Source organism: Dryobates pubescens, chromosome 8 (assembly GCF_014839835.1).
Source record: "Dryobates pubescens isolate bDryPub1 chromosome 8, bDryPub1.pri, whole genome shotgun sequence".
NCBI lineage: Eukaryota > Metazoa > Chordata > Aves > Piciformes > Picidae > Dryobates > Dryobates pubescens.
Window position 1 is genome coordinate 10455456 of NC_071619.1, and position 15697 is coordinate 10471152.

The following is a 15697-nucleotide window of genomic DNA, read 5'->3' on the forward strand; positions in this document are numbered from 1 at the left end:
GTACAGTGTTGCTGTCAACAGTGCAACAGTGTCTCTGCTTGGGTTTTTCTGGCAGTGTTGGCATAGTGCAGGTAGCATACTCCAGCAAGTGCCAGCCTTTCCACTTCTGTACTGTTGAGTCCTCCCCAGAGCAGATGTGTAGAGCTGCATTTCAATCCTGTGGTTTTGACCAAGCCTTCATAGGGCCACAACTGGAGACCATAGTGTAATGCAACAAGGTCTAGATACAAATCTAGGTCTGAACTTCTCCCTCATTGAGTGGATTTGCTTCAGTTGCCCCTATCTAACCTGTTGGCTTCACAACCCCTTCTGCTGTTTCACCTTTGCTGCATTGTGCAGCATCCAGTTTTGTAGGCAATCTTCACGTGGCTCTGAAATGGCTCTATAAACTCCCTGACATAGATGTCTTCCAGGCAGTCCAGTCCCCAGCTGAATGGAGAATAAAACTGGGACTTGTGGGGAGTTCCTGTTATCTCCTACTGTTCACAGACCTCTGAGTGCAGTCTTTCTGCTTTCCCTGCAGGTGGCAATGGTATGGATTCTGTAACAAAGAAGACGAGGCAAGATGGATCAGAAGTTACTGAAAGACGTAAGAAGAACATTTCTCATTTTTGTGCCAAGCATCCAAAACCACAGAAGTGACTGCCCAGTATCATAAGGGCTTGAATGCTGACCAGACCTTCTCTCTGTTGAAGTCAGGGGAAGGAATAGAACAGGCCAAGATCAGACATTTAGAGACATACGATATGAGCTGATTGTATAGCCACAGATGATTTCCCTGTGGTAACATTTCTAGCTAGTAGTGCAGACATTTGTATTCTCCTCCTGCCTCTGACAGCAGTTTCCTGAATGGCCCAGAGAATGTTCTTTAGATTATTATTTTTTTTCCTGTGTATTATACAGAAGTCCACGTTATGGGAAATAGCTAATAGGGATCTAGTAAGGGGTTTGATTTTGCAGCAATGGCTGTGGTGCAGAAGTGCCCAGAAATACTACTTCCATGTTTTACAGTGATCTTGTAAAGAAAACAGTGTCTTTCATGGCAGTGATGTGCTTAGTTACTGTTGAGTTAGAAAGGCCTGTAAGCAAATACACAGTATTGTGTGCTAATGAGACTGCAGGCTCCAGGTAGTGTGGTCTTAAGGGACTTTTCCTTAAATGAGTCAGTCTTCTTTGAGTAAGTCATGTTATTCCACGGAAATTAAATAGACTATGTACCTTGTTTGACTATATTAACATACCAATACTTCTGCACCCTTTTCTTTCCCCAGTTATTACAGAGACTGTAACCACAAGGCTGACGTCCTTACCACCCAGTAAGTGTCAGTCATTCCATTACTTCTGCTCCGTGTTCTGTGCCACTCCATGCTGTTTAACTCTGTTGTTTCCATAAATCCCTGGGTGCAGCAGGTCTTGGTGCAGAAAGACTTCCACCCAAAGAGAAGCTATTTCAGAAATGCCTCTCCCAAAGTACTTACTGGAGAGAAGGAGCAGTATTTGGGGAGCTCTCTAGGTATTCAGAAACAAAGCCACACAGTCCACTCAAAACTGGTAGACCAGACTCTCCAAGGACTTATGCTGTGATATAGGGTCTCCAGTGGTGAGTGGCTGCTGGGGACAAGGATCAAAAGTGATGGGTCAGCAGCCTCTGCTGCTGGGGCTGCAGTGTATTCTCTCGTCATCTTATCCATCTGACAACAGTGAGTGAAACTTTTTGGTAATATCAGATGTCAGGAGTGGTTTCTACCTCTGTGGGGAAGTACAAGTACTGAGTAGGGAAAAGATCTCCATGCTCTTCATACCATGCTCTTGATTAACTTGCTGCAGTTGGGTTGGGAAGAAATGACACTGGTGATGATTAACAAGAGTTCAGTCCATGTATGGAAGAAAACTTAAACACAAACCTGCTGCGTCTGCAGTGTAAATGCAGTAAAATGTCTGCTCTGCCAAGACACCTCTGCAGTTGTGATCATCTTGCCAGACATGAAGCTATACTTGTCACTGAGTGTCCTTGCTTTTCTCATCTTTTACCCTGAGAAAATACCTCATCTTGTGCTCATCTCTTCCAGAAGGAGGAAGCAGCACTGGACTCAAAACATCATCCCACACTGGAGGAACCGGAGTGGAAAAGAGATCTTACACCCATAGCAGCAGCTATGTGACTTCAAGTAAGCAATGATGACATTATACAGTGAGGAAACAGAGCAAAGGCAGCAGAAATGGTCTAAGCAGAGGTTCAGGGCAGGGAAGTAGGATGAGCCAGAGGTAAAGAAAATAGGTTTTATGAAAGTAGAAGGGGTGAATACTGAAAGCAAAAGTATTAATTCCCTGAGTTGTGCGTGAGGATGGGTGAGGAAATGGCAAAATTCACATTTTCAACAGGGAAATGCCATTCCCAGTCTTGTTAAGAAGTCATTTGGAAACCAAATTTACCTTCTTTTAGGCTTTCCAAATGCAATCTTCTGACTATTTCTATTCAAAACATAGTTTTCATTAGTCTTTTTGTTGGTCTTGCTGAAGATAGAACATTATAAAATCATTTCCTAGAAAATATTTTCTTGCGTGTGTGTCCATGGCTTTAGCACTTCAAGCAGTCTACAAGATTTTCTTGATGTGCCAAATCAGTATGTGTTGTCTACTCCATCAAAACAAGGGTCTTCTCTAACAGAATTCTTTGCCCTGTTAGGTTGTCATAGCAAAGGTATCTGAAGAATAAGCTTCCAAGCCAGGTTTCTGGCACACATCTCTCTCTCTCTCTCCACAGTGGGACAAACTGCGTAACTAGCCTTGTAGAAAACATTCTCCATGCTCCAAAAGAGAGCTGGCAAACCAGTGGGAATGAAGTGCAGTTTGGAGGCTCAACAGGAGAATTAGCCATAGCAAATAGATCTGACAGACACCTCCATACCAATTAAAGGCCACAGTGTGGAATCACTTTTCCTCAGGGTAGATGTGAAGTAACTGCAGTGAAGAAGTCAGTCTAATTGTCTGGACTGGCACCAGTCTGAGAACTGAAGCCAGCCCTGCAAACTCAGATGACTGTGAAGGATTCCCATCTCCCTCGTTATTTCTTTTCAGTGTGTGGAGGAAGAGAAAAGAACCTGCACTTTAGAGATAACCAGCTCTACAAGTTTCACAGAGCGTTTTCTAATCTCTGCTTTCCCGCTCCGCTTGCAGAATGCCTCTCACGGCAGCCTGCTTGTCATAGTAGTTCTTTCTACTGTATTAAGTAGAAAAGCTGCAGAACAAAACAAGTCCTTGTAGAGGGGAAAGTTGGCAAGAGAACACTCTGTTGATATCACAAGGGAGTGCTTTTTTTTTTCTTCAGGGATGGGTAAACAATATCCAGTCTGATCCTGCTGATATGCATGGATGTGGCACGCTTTATATGTTACACAGGGCCCCCTTTGTGCTGCACTCTGATCATACTCCAGCACTGGATTTCATACAAGAGTAGGAGCTCATTAGTTATGGCTACTCAGTTTCTTCTCCACAGTACTGATGTGAATTAGAGAATTTCTTTCCTTTGTCTGAATTATAACAGCCACTAATAAACTCCAGGCTGCCTGGGGCCTGATGCACATCTCAATCACTTGTGCAGAAACTGGACTGACTAAGGCATGACTAAGTGAGAATGTGGACAGCTGCTTTGGAAGGGAAATGGTCTGGTCTCTGCTTTCTCTTATCTCATGAACTGTGTCCTTCAGCACTTGGAGTTTGCCTTAACAGTCTCACAGTTTTTGTGGCCTGTGTCATATAGCACTTGAGTTTACAGGTGGGTCAATATCCAAACCATAGCCCAGCACCAACAAGAGCCAGATTTATTCCTGCACAGGAGATAGTTCATCCATCCCCCTAGACCAAAACTTGACAAGATTTGTTTTGAAACCACGAAGACAGACAATGCTCCTCACTGCTTGAAGTGTGGAGAAGAGTCAAAGTTAGATCCAAGTATGGTTCTTGCCCATCTCTAGTTGTGAAATACCAACACAAATTTGTCCTGCTCAGAAGACAGTAATATAAAGCATCCAGGGTGTACATCCAGAGCCTATCTTCAACTTTGTGAGGGTGTTGGCGTTTTGTTTTTCCCATAGGTGGAAGTGGTAGATTGAATTCATCATCATCATCCTGTGGCTACAGACAAACCCAGTCTCCCAGCTCTACTCTCACCAGATCACCTGGCTCAACATTTGAAAGAAAAACATATGCCAACCGCCATGCAGCGTACGAAGGTATCACAGAGCATGCCATCGACAGGAGGCAATGTGTAGCTTCCACTGAGGTCACATTAATGCAGGATTGTCCCAAATAGCAGAAGAATCCCATTGTGGTTTTGCTAGGAAGTAAGCCATCAGGGATGCATTTTAATGATTAAGTCCTATATTTAGTAATGCTCATTCCTGAAAGAAGTTGTGGCATATTTTTGTAGAGAGACATTAGCAGCTCTTCCATGTAATCCTGAATAGCTCTTTCTTTTAATGGAAATGTTTCTTATCCACTGGGATTTGACAGATACCAGCAAGACAACTTTTGAAACCTTTTAATGATCTTATGCAAAGTATTAATGAAGACCTTTCTGATTTTTTTCAGGGAGCTCCAGTGCCAACTCCTCTCCTGAGATTCCCAGAAAAGAGTTTGGTATGTTATAGAGCTTTCCTCTGAACATTACGGCAAGGTCATGTGAGCTGGTGACCACAGTGGCATTTTGCACGTTATTATGCCTTGCTGTACCTTTGCTGCCTTTGTATGGGGCCATCAGTTCAGCTTCATGACTTCAAAGGAGACATTAACAGCTGACAGCAGGGTCTTTAGCTGATACATACTCAAACAGAGGGTGCATACTGTATACCTACTACCTTAACTGCTTCTGAGATGCTCCCCATATGGCATAGGACATGGATAGGAGAACACAGACATGGGATGCTTCCTAATATTTCCTGCCCTCTTCCCCTGCACCCCTAGTTGGGACTTCCAACCAAAAAAAGCCCAGATACTTAGGATTTTTAGCCATTGCTGAATATACTTTTCCAGCAGCTCTTTCTAGACTTCAGCCTGTTTATATGGAAAGTTGAACTGGCTATCAAGTGGTATATTCACACTGAACAGTGTCAGCAGATGTGGGCTTGCCCTGTCCAAACTCTGAGCTGCTGATCATGCCATCTTTCTGGCTTAGAGAGGAGTCAGAGTTTCATGGTGTCCAACCTTGGTCAGCGGGGTAAACAGGCCTGTTAGCTTCCTTTTGGCTGTAGGATGGGAGATCACCATGTGTGAGCAAGATGTTTGTATGCAAAAATAAAGAGCAGTCGATCCAGAAAGGCTAAGCATCCTACTTATTCTTTAAGATACCCTAAGGTCTAAAAGGGGTCTGGTAAAAACTCTAGGCTTCAATTCCCCTAGCAGTGCCCCAAGTAAGGAAGGCTGCTTTCTGAGTCTAAGCACTCTGACCAAGAATCTGCTCATTTTCAGAGACAGTAAAGCCTAATACTGCTTTTCTCTCATTACTGTTCACAGCATCTACTTCTACAAGAGGGAGAAGCCAAAGTCGAGGTGAGTGATATTGTTCTTTTAGAAGCCTCCTTTGTGTTCTTCAGTGTGATCCAAGGTGTATTAAATGGACCTATTCCTTAGCTGAAATCACCCAGTTTACTATAGAGCAGTCAGAGCTCAGTGTAAAACCTGAGCTCTGTCATGGTTTAGACTGTGTCAGAAAGGTGGAACTACCTGGGACCTGGACATCTAGGGATATGGGATATAGTCTTCCATCTTGTCTGTTCACTACCATAAACTCAGTTGATCCATCTCTATGACCTGCCTCTGACATATTTACAGTAATTGTATTCATGGTCCTCCCACTGTGATCTACATTACAAACCATAATGCCAAACCTTGAAATGATCTCATGCTGGTAGTAAGGAGATGGTGAGGAAATTAAGGGCTTGCTGTGGTCTGTTTAGCCAGCTCACTGCAAAGCTCTGCATTGTTTAAATCATTCAGCTCTTCTAATAATTTATTAACAGCACTGGGGGAAGCAGGACTATATTGCTCTGTAAGAGTGTAATATCTGTTCCCAGCTGCTTGAAGAGGAAACTATAATGTCACTTTATCCAAGTTAATTTTAGCAGTGGATATAAATCAAACTGTGCTTTTGCACACTCCTCCTGGAGAGTATCACACTTACCAATTATTCTACCTCAGATCTCCTCTAGCATGCTATATACCTGAGCTCCCAGCAGAACTAGGCCATACATAATAAAACAGACACCAGAGAATCAGCTCCAGCTTCTCATATTACTTCAGAAAATAATTCCAATCCATCAGCTACTCCAGATGAATGCCAAAGCTACTATTTCTTCTATAGTGCATGCACTGTCAGATTTCATGCTGAGGAGCATGTATCCCATGTCCTGGCTGGCCAGTTTGCTTGTAGGTAGCAAGCCTAAAGGCTTGCCCCTACCTGATCACATTAACTCTATACTCTCTTGTGCTGGACAGTAAAAGTTAGTAATACGTTGAGTACCTAGTGAAAATGTTGGCTTAAAACTGCCCTGGTTACATTCAGTGAGCCTGAAGAGAAGTCAGCAAGTTGTAAGAGACTAAATCATATAGCTCATGCAGAGAAGACAGTGTGAATTTTACCTAAAAAGTAGTATGGAAGTTTTGTGTTTAGTAAAATACTTTTGGCTCCTTAGGTTTTTGTCCAAAAGGACAATAATAATTGTGGTTAATAGGAATATCAGTGTGATTGAGGACTGCATAGTTAGACCTTCTGTATGTCTGGCAGTAACAATGCTATTGACATCAACAGAGGCCCTCACTGAATGAAATATAGCTCTCTGGGATTAAAAGTAGCAATATGTGACCCCAAACCAAAGTCAGCCTAACCAATTTACAACCAATTCACATGGGCCATTGCTGCTCAGATCAAGCAGTGAGACAGCAAGATGGAACATATCAAGAAGGAAGGAATTTACTTCAGCCTAAAGATTCATTCCCAGCCCAGGGCACAAATGCATCTCACTCCATATTCATGAGCTGCTTTTTCTCTTTTCAGAGAGTGAAATACGAGTCCGGCTGCAGAGCGCGTCTCCCTCTGGCAGGTGTAAGTGCCGTGGCTTTTATTCCAAGGGATCAGATATAAGGCAGAGGGTGTTGCTGCTCTGGGTATGTCTGCAGTGTCTCTGGGACCCCAGTCTTCATGTTGACAGATGGCAGCAAGCAATTTTATTTTTTTTCTGTTAGGAGCATTAATATTACCCCCCTTTCTGAGCAAGGAAGCATGCTGTGAGTTGGATGGTGCTCTTGCAAGGATGTTGTTGTACTTGGTTTGAGAAATCAGGCCCCAGAGCTTCATTATTCAGTGGCACCCCCAATAGTCAGGCCCAGAAAGTACAACTTTATGGACAGTCAGGTGAATTCCACTGAATGGCTTAGCCAGGGCAAGATTACAGATCAATAAAGCAATGCTTGTGGATGAGTCTGGACACTTGGTTTTTCTGCCAGGGACGGAGTTGGATGACGTGAAGCGTTTGCTGAAAGGAAGTCGCTCAGCCAGCTGCAGTCCCACTCGGACACCATCAAATACGCTCCCGATACCGAAAAAGGCTGTGGTGGAGACAAAGATGGTTACTGAGAGCTCTCAGTCAGGTACTTGGCAAAGGATGGTTAGCCATGCTGGAACCTCTCCAAACACTATTTGCCATTCAGTACCCAATTGCTAAGAACATGTCAATAAGAATACATGGCTTCTGTGCCCAGAAGCTGTGGGAATACAGAAAAAGAGTCAGAATGCTGGAGGACTGTCCAGATGTTGCTCTAAGAGCCACCTTGGGTAGCTTTCTAGTGACTTGTCTAATTTCCATAAAATTATGCCAATTCCTGTTACCACCAGCTTTAATTCAGAGGTGATTCTGGCAGAGACAAGAGTTCTAAGCAAACATGTCTAAAAGCAATTTGATCTGTTATCTCCAATCAAGATGGAGATAGCACTGAAGACGAGATTTGGGTCACACCACATGGTTCAGAGATCACTAGAACTTAGTAATAATAGAAGTGGTGCTTAAAGTACTGTAACCAGCTTTTCTTGTTTACAAGCCTCACTGCAGTGCTTGAGACAGTAGTATTCACATTCACTTCACTGTCTTCCACCAGTAAAAACCTTCCACCAGCAAAACCTTCTTTCTTGTGCATGGCTCAAGTTCTGTCTAAACTGGAAATTTTAGTCCAATGCACTAATGAATGAGTTAGAGCCACGTGTGGGAAGCAAAAGTTATATGTCCAACTGAAGTGCTTTATTCTGCTTAGCATCTACATGCAATAAAATCTCTTCACAAGTCGTTTTGTGAATGATCCTACTATCAGGTCAATCTTTATCCCATTGGTTAAAATTCAGGTGATTGTAATCAGCTGGCATTGGAGATCAGTTATACCATGTTAACCTACAGTCATTGTGTTTACTCCACAAGGGTAATTGAAACTTAAGGCAGATGAAGTTGTTTGCCATGTAAGTCTGCATTGCATGCTAAGCCACAAGCCTGGTCTCATTAAAAACCACTTTTGTTTGGTTTTTTTTACAGTGTCAGGGACCTATGATACAACCATACTGAATACTGCCCTCCCTTCATACATGTGGTCTTCCACTTTGCCTGCTGGGTCTTCCCTTGGTGGATACCACAACAGCTCTTCCTTGATCAATGCAATGTCTCACTCTACAGGATCAGGTATGCTCCCTGGACTGCCTAGGCTTGAAGGATGTAACTCCATACTGAAACTGTGTCAACTTCAGTGCTTTGTTTTCCACATCAAGAAGAACTAAAATGATAGAAGAATCATGATGGCAGGGAATATGCTTGCCCTTTCTCTGGTTTTCTGTAACCTGATGCTCTCTGCCTCAACACTGACTGTATTTGAAAATCCTTCTTAGAGAAGATCTGTTGCCCTGACTGCCTGATCTGTCAACTAGATTTTGATGATAGCTTTATCAGTGAGGTCAGGCTCACATTAGCTGTCAATCTAGTTTTAGACTAGTTAATATTGGATTGTCATGGTCCATTGTAAGAACTACTGGGCCTAACCCTTTGGTCCTCATACACTGAAGATGTAATTGATAAGTGTTGAGTGTGCTCACTTCTAAATGCCAGGGATGCTGCATTTCCCAGCTGCAGAGAAAAAACACAGGAAGCCTTATGATGGCATGCTACTGAAAGCTTTGCTTTCTCACATGGTCTCATGATTGCAGCTTGTCTGATGTAGGATTTTCTCCCTATTGTCAGCTCAGTAGAAGAATGGTTTGGTGTCACAATTTTCAAGATTTTTCCCCTGTGCAACTATTACACATTTTCACTCCATTTCTAAGTGACTCTGACTCTTAACTTCTGTGACTGGACCACTGACCTTCAGGTGCTGGATTTCTGATTCCAAAGAAGTAATAACATTTCACTTCCTCTTTTTGCAGTTTTTGGTGTTCCTAATAACCTATCTCCCAGCAGTCATACTCTGAACACAGGCCTAAGCACTTCCTCTACAGGTCAGATTTTTCTCTTCTTCACTTCAAGTAGACTTCATAAGACACTCTTCAATATGACTAAACCACTTCTCTTCCATTCAGTCAAACACTATGTCTACACAGCACAGTGTCATTGTGTAGGGTTTCTGACTGGGCCTGCAAAAGGAACTGGGTATATGAGAGCAGTCACTGATTCTGGCACTAAAGGTGCCACTTTCCAAACCATTTGCTTCTTGTTTTCTGAATTTATCTTTTTCCCAAGTGTGGCAGTTTGAGGCTATGCCTTTAAGAAAGGGGCACACTGGCTAAATGTTTGTAAAATATTTTGGTATTCTAAACGAATTTCATTGGCCAAGGATTGTGGGAGGTCAGATTGGACCCGGGGGAGCTGGGTACTTTCTCTCAGTCTTCCTTCCTTCACTGTCCCTCTCGGCTGGATCTGCTTCTGGGCTTCTTGCCAAAAGATAAGAACTAACTCCCTGTGCATAGGCCTCCGCTTGCTGTACTAACTCCCTTTTCGTCTCTTCTTCTACCTCTTTTGGGGGAGAAGGGAGGTAGGGGGGTGAAGGGGGCACAGGGAGAAGCCCCCTTTGTGGGGGGTCTGGTTTCTGGTTGAGTTCATTTGCTGTATATTCCTGTATATATTGTAAAATACCTGTATTTGTTGTGTTACATAGAATCTGTTTCCTTGTACAATATACTCTCATTTCTCCGACTGGGTTTAGCCGTGGTCTCTTTCTCAGTGGGGGAGGGAAAGCAGAGCCTTTCCTTTCAAACCACCACACCAAGTGTTCCACCTGCAGAAATGTTCATGCAACCATGAGAGTGGCCTCACAATCTAATCATGTTTTTTAATGGTCACTATTACTGCCCCGGGAGCACAGTACCTTACACAGCAAAATTCTCTATGGAAAAACCCCCAATATTTTGTAAGGAAGATTGTTGAACAGAAATGGTTAGGTCTGTGATACCTACATCTAGCTGTCAATGTTTCTTGGGAGAGGTCATTGTTATTATAATTGTCTTTGTTTTGGTTTTAGCCAGTATACCACCTGCACTGCAGGACTCCTATAATCCTCATTATGATGTTTTTCTTTGCAGTGTTTGGAGTCCAAAACAACCTTGCTCCAAGCTCTTCAACCCTGACCCAGAATGCTACTGCAGCCTCCGCAGGTCAGCAACATTTCAAGCCTAGATAAGGTGTGAGGTTCATCAATGTGTGCTGCCTTCTCCCACTTTTTCTATAGTGACTAGAAAATTCTATGGACAGAGTTTCCTTCATTACCATCTCCTTGCATGGAGCAATGTGGTATGAAGGGATATTGAGGAACATTTCCTCTGCTTTGTGTGTGCAGAAACAGCTCCCAGTGCCTATGTAAGCATTAAAGACTTGCTTGCTGAGGATGACCTTGCTTCTTTGAGTTGTCCTAGGTACCCTGAATGATAAAAGGGTTTTGAAATGGTGTGCAGCCCAAGGTCAGAATGTATGTAGGTACCTTATTATCCTTCATCTCTTTCATTCTCTTCATTTTTTCATTACAGCATATGGAATGAAGAACACTTCCCAGAGTAACACCATGACAAGTACTGGTGTGTCTGCCACATCAGGTGAGTGTGCCATTCACAGCTGTTTAGGTACAGCCTTGGAGAAGCATATAATGATACAAACAAGTTAGAGATTCAGGGAGTTAAGTGACACTAACACCTGGTTCCTCAGAAGCACAATTTGTTACTAGACAAGTCTCCTACCAGTACCTTTCTGAAAAGAAAGCAAATGAGCCAGAAGCTATGAATGAGCAAATGAGCAGGTCTGATTCAGATCTCTCCCACTCTTTTGTAACTTGGATGATTTAATTGCAGCTACTTCTGCCCAGCTGGCAGTTAACTGGATAGATCAGATGTGTGAAATTGTGCTTCATCTGAAGCCAAAATATTTGCAAGGGTGCTTTTAAACATAATTTTGCAGTAGTACCAACCCCAACCCCAACTGCTTACACATGAGGAGACAGGTTTTTTTAATGGGAGAAGTTGAGGTCCTTTTGCTGGCCTGTTGTCCTGGAATGATTTGGATTCATATTCTCCAACTTTTTTTTCTTTGAGCAATTTTGAGAGCTATAAATTAGTCTTACTTTCTGTGCAAGGGAAGCCAAGTTTCTTTTGTAAACCAATGGCTCCCAAAGATTAAGCTAAAAAAGCAGATGTAAATACTACAGAAGTGATGATAACATTTCTAACACAGGTTTACTCCAGGTTTCTGCTTGAGCAATAGAATAATACCATTCTAGTTATCTTGGGTTTCAAAATTGTGTCAATTTGTGTGCAAATTTAGGTTTGTACAGCATTCCAGGCATACATGACACTGTGCCATGGCAGAAGGGTGACCACACCAATGATTCTGAGTCTTGCTTGGCCTGTGCCAAACGTTAGTAAACTACAGTACAGTGCTTCATAAGCATGCTTGGCTCACAAGGATATAGACTGCTTTGTGCTTGACAGAGTAGGTCTACTAAAGGTGGTCCTCAGACTGAGTTTCTGTGATTCTATAGCATGAGTGTTTGAGAAGCAAAGAGGTGTTTTCTATATATGATAGAATTAGTGATGCTCTCTGTTTCTGAAAGCAGTTGCTCCCCTGCTAGTGAAATACACATCTCTAAAGAAGTCTAACAATATGCACATCACTCCTCAGCTTCAACAATGGCTGTGCCTCTTAGTGGGTGTTTACAGTAACTCCAATCACAGCAGGATTATGTATTTTAATGAACAGAAGTGCTGTGGCACACATTCATATCTTCCTCTTTCCCATCATTTACCAATATACCAGGGGGAACTGTTCTGAGCTCCCAGGGAGATGATGTTCTGCACAAAGACTGCAAGTTTCTGCTGATGGAGAAGGAGAATGTCCCAGCCAAGAAGGAGATGGAGCTCTTGATCATGTCAAAGGACAGTGGCAAAGTCTTTAATGCCTCTGCTACTGGGCTTAATGGAGGTAGCTTCTCTTCTTTGGGTCATGTGGATATGCTGAAGGCAGAGAAATGGAGACTGATCTTAGGGGAGAGTTCAGAGTTCAGGACATTACACCTGACTCAAAGGCCTACAAGCCAAATCAAAAGCTCCAGCAGGCAGTTAGCCTGTAACTATACTGGCTGCAATATAGTTTTAGCTTTTGCATTTGAAGCTTCAGAGTATGCCTTGGAATACTTTACAAAGCTTAGGAGCTTTGAAAACAAAAAACCTAGATCTAGTTGAAATGGTCAGAGCTATTGTGGTTTCTTGATAAAAAATAGGCCTTTTGCCAATACAAGAAGATAAGCCTGACCCAACTTCTATTCTGGTGGTTTTAATTATATTCAGTTCCTTTTCTGGATCTTTGTAGAAGACACCTTGAAAAAAGAGAAGCAAGGATTTTCCTCCTCTTATGCTACAGACACTGGCTTAAAATCAGATGCAAATGGTAAGAGCTTGTCCCCTTGAGAATGCATCAGAGCTTTCTCCTTCTCCCTCCATTACTACCTTCCCCTTTCAAGCCTGTGCCCTAAGTTTAATCATGCATACAAAGACCATTAAAATCTCTTTTACAGGAGGACTGAAATCCATGCCAGCAAGGGACAAAGCAGCTTATGCAGGTAAGTGATGCAATTCAGAATATGATTGGAAGAAGCACCAAAGCAAAATGTATAAAAAAGCAATGGTTCTCAAGTGACATGAGGGGCCTCTGTGCAATGACATCAGAGGGAGGGAATGTTGAGCAGGCTACTCAGTCTGTAATGAGCAGGGCATGTGCCAGAGGAATTGGTACCAGTGATTTGCTTGTGGATGAGTAGGCATTTGGGGTATTTTTTTGTATTGCTGGAGAAAATTGGATAGAAAATGGTACAGATGCATTCTGCTACCAGGACAGATTAATGGGGAGGAGAGGGTTCAACCAGACCATGCTGGCTATTGCTGTCATTTATGGCTCCAAACTGTATAAAAAATTGAGCATGTTTTTCCAGATATCATTTTAAAATACACTGAGTGTTGTCAGATCTTGGAATTCCTGTTGGGAACGCTCTTCCCAGCATCCACAAGGACTAGAATTAGAGCCACTGTGTGTAGAGTAAGATGTAAAGATCTTTTCTCCATACTGTGGTGGCCTTATTCTAAGAGATTCTTGAATCTGAAGTCAAGTTGCTCCTCATTAACTGGGAGACTGCCCCTTCCCTCCTCCAGAAATACGAAATGGTGATGTGGGAGGTGCAGTCGGATCAACACCATCCTGGTGTCCCTGTGGTTCCTGCTGTAGCTGGTGGAAATGGCTCCTAGGTTTGCTTCTGGCCTGGTTGCTTCTCCTTGGATTGCTTTTTGGACTCATTGCTCTGGGTAAGAAATAACTGAGGAACAAAAAATGTTGAATGGGATAGGAAGACCAACAGGGGATGCAAGGTGGCAAAGAGGCCAAGTACCAGAGATATTGAGCCAAAGAACTGAGAAGGAGCACATTCAGCTTGATGGTGACTGTCATTAAGATACTACAAATAGAATAGATAAAGAATATAAACCCTTGATAAGGGGATGTATAATCTTGAGATGAGCAGCATAGGAAAACTCTGGGATCTGAGGTCTTACTTCTCAGAGACTAACAGATTCCAAATTTGTCATTTAAACTCCAGTTATACCTAGCAGGATGAAAGATGCAAAGACCAAACTTGCAAAACTCAGTGGCCATAACTATGTAACACGGTGTCGTCTTGGCCCTGCTATTAGAAGTGGGTATTTCAGGAATGCATCTGTGGCAGCATGATCCTCAGCATTGTGCTTCAACCTTGCAGCGGAAGAAGTGAGAAAGCTGAAATCTCGTGTTGAAGACCTGGAAAAAATCAACGGTGGCCTCCTGGCACTTAACCAAGGGAATTCCAAAATAGAAAAGGATGTTTCAAGGGTAGACTTTCTTCATGGTATTTCACCCTCCTCAAGCTTCCCCTATGAAAATGAAGAGTCAGTCTGGTTGATGGTGAAGAGCAGACTGAACAAGGAAATAGAACGAGGTGAGCAGAGTCAGCATCTGTGATGCTGTGTGAGACCAGATTATTTAAAGAGGAGTGGGAGGATTTGCTTGCCTCAAGGCCCTAAAGACCAGGACTTTTAGAGTGCAGTTAAGCCTGTTGAAAGTGGTGTTATCACCTGCCCTCACAGACAGGCTATGCTGGCACTCAGAATGCTGCCACTAACACTGGTAGTGCATCCCTTAAAGCCAGCAGAAAAGGGAGAAGAAAAGAAGTTGTCATCTTGTTCCAGGGTCAATCATGTTTGCTATAGCAAGTGAGTTTTCCATCTTGAAAGAAAAGCATGGAAAAATGAACCCACACTTTATTTCTCATGCCACGTATGTTAGCAAGGGAATAATTTACTTCTGTTTAGCAGATGATGGAAATAAGAATAGCAGAGCTTACATTTGGAAGTTTCATGGATTTCTGACAGCAAATTTGCTGAGGAAAGTACACTTACAGAGCCATGCTGTGCTTGATACTCTGTGCTGCCTGCAGCCTCAGAATCCAAGTGGGAGGATCCTTGTATGTCAAGCTAATACCTGTTCTCTTGTGTAATGCACTCTAACAGCCTCTTCACTTCCTTTTACAGGATACTTCCGAGGGGAGAAAGGAGAACCTGGTCAGAAAGGTACAGCCATATAGCCCTTCTCTTCTCCTGTCCTATTCTTTGGCTCTGGCAATGGATGAGTTTGGAGTAGACATTGCCCACAAGGGCCAGTTGGCAGTGATAAAGATGATGCTGGTTTATGCTTAAACAGAAATAATCATAGAATCATTTAGGTTGGAAAATACCTTTAAAATCGAGTTCAACTGTAAAGTTACCACTAAACTGTGACCCTAAGCACCACATACATGTGTCTTTTAAACACCTCCAGGGATGGTCACTCAACAACTTCCCTGGGCAGCCTATTACAATGCTTCCTTTTGGTGAAGATATTTTTCCCACTGGCACAACTTGAGGCCATTTCCTCTTAGCCTATTGCTTGTTACTTGAAGGAAAAAGCTGACACCCACCTTACTACAACCTCCTTTCAAGTAGCTGTAGAATGTGAGGTCTCCCCTGAACCTCCTTTTCTCCAGACTAAACAACCTCAGTTCCCTCAGCCACTCCTCATAAGACTTGTGCTCCAGATGACTCTCCAGCTTCATTTCTCTTCTTTGGACATGC

The 15697-nt window shown here is 42.9% G+C and overlaps 1 protein-coding gene across 1 annotated transcript in view; it reads left to right on the top strand.

Annotated features, from left to right (window-relative positions):
* Positions 1-534: 534 nt before the first annotated feature.
* Positions 535-15697, top strand: part of COL17A1 (collagen type XVII alpha 1 chain) — a 37720-nt gene continuing 22557 nt past the window's right edge. Inside the window, 18 exon segments of the mRNA XM_054163852.1 lie at positions 535-589; positions 1272-1316; positions 2070-2168; positions 4095-4232; positions 4591-4638; positions 5512-5547; positions 7052-7099; positions 7501-7644; positions 8574-8717; positions 9452-9523; positions 10604-10675; positions 11045-11110; positions 12324-12506; positions 12876-12953; positions 13081-13125; positions 13712-13861; positions 14311-14526; positions 15119-15157. Coding sequence (XP_054019827.1) covers positions 535-589; positions 1272-1316; positions 2070-2168; positions 4095-4232; positions 4591-4638; positions 5512-5547; positions 7052-7099; positions 7501-7644; positions 8574-8717; positions 9452-9523; positions 10604-10675; positions 11045-11110; positions 12324-12506; positions 12876-12953; positions 13081-13125; positions 13712-13861; positions 14311-14526; positions 15119-15157 — 1678 coding nt within the window.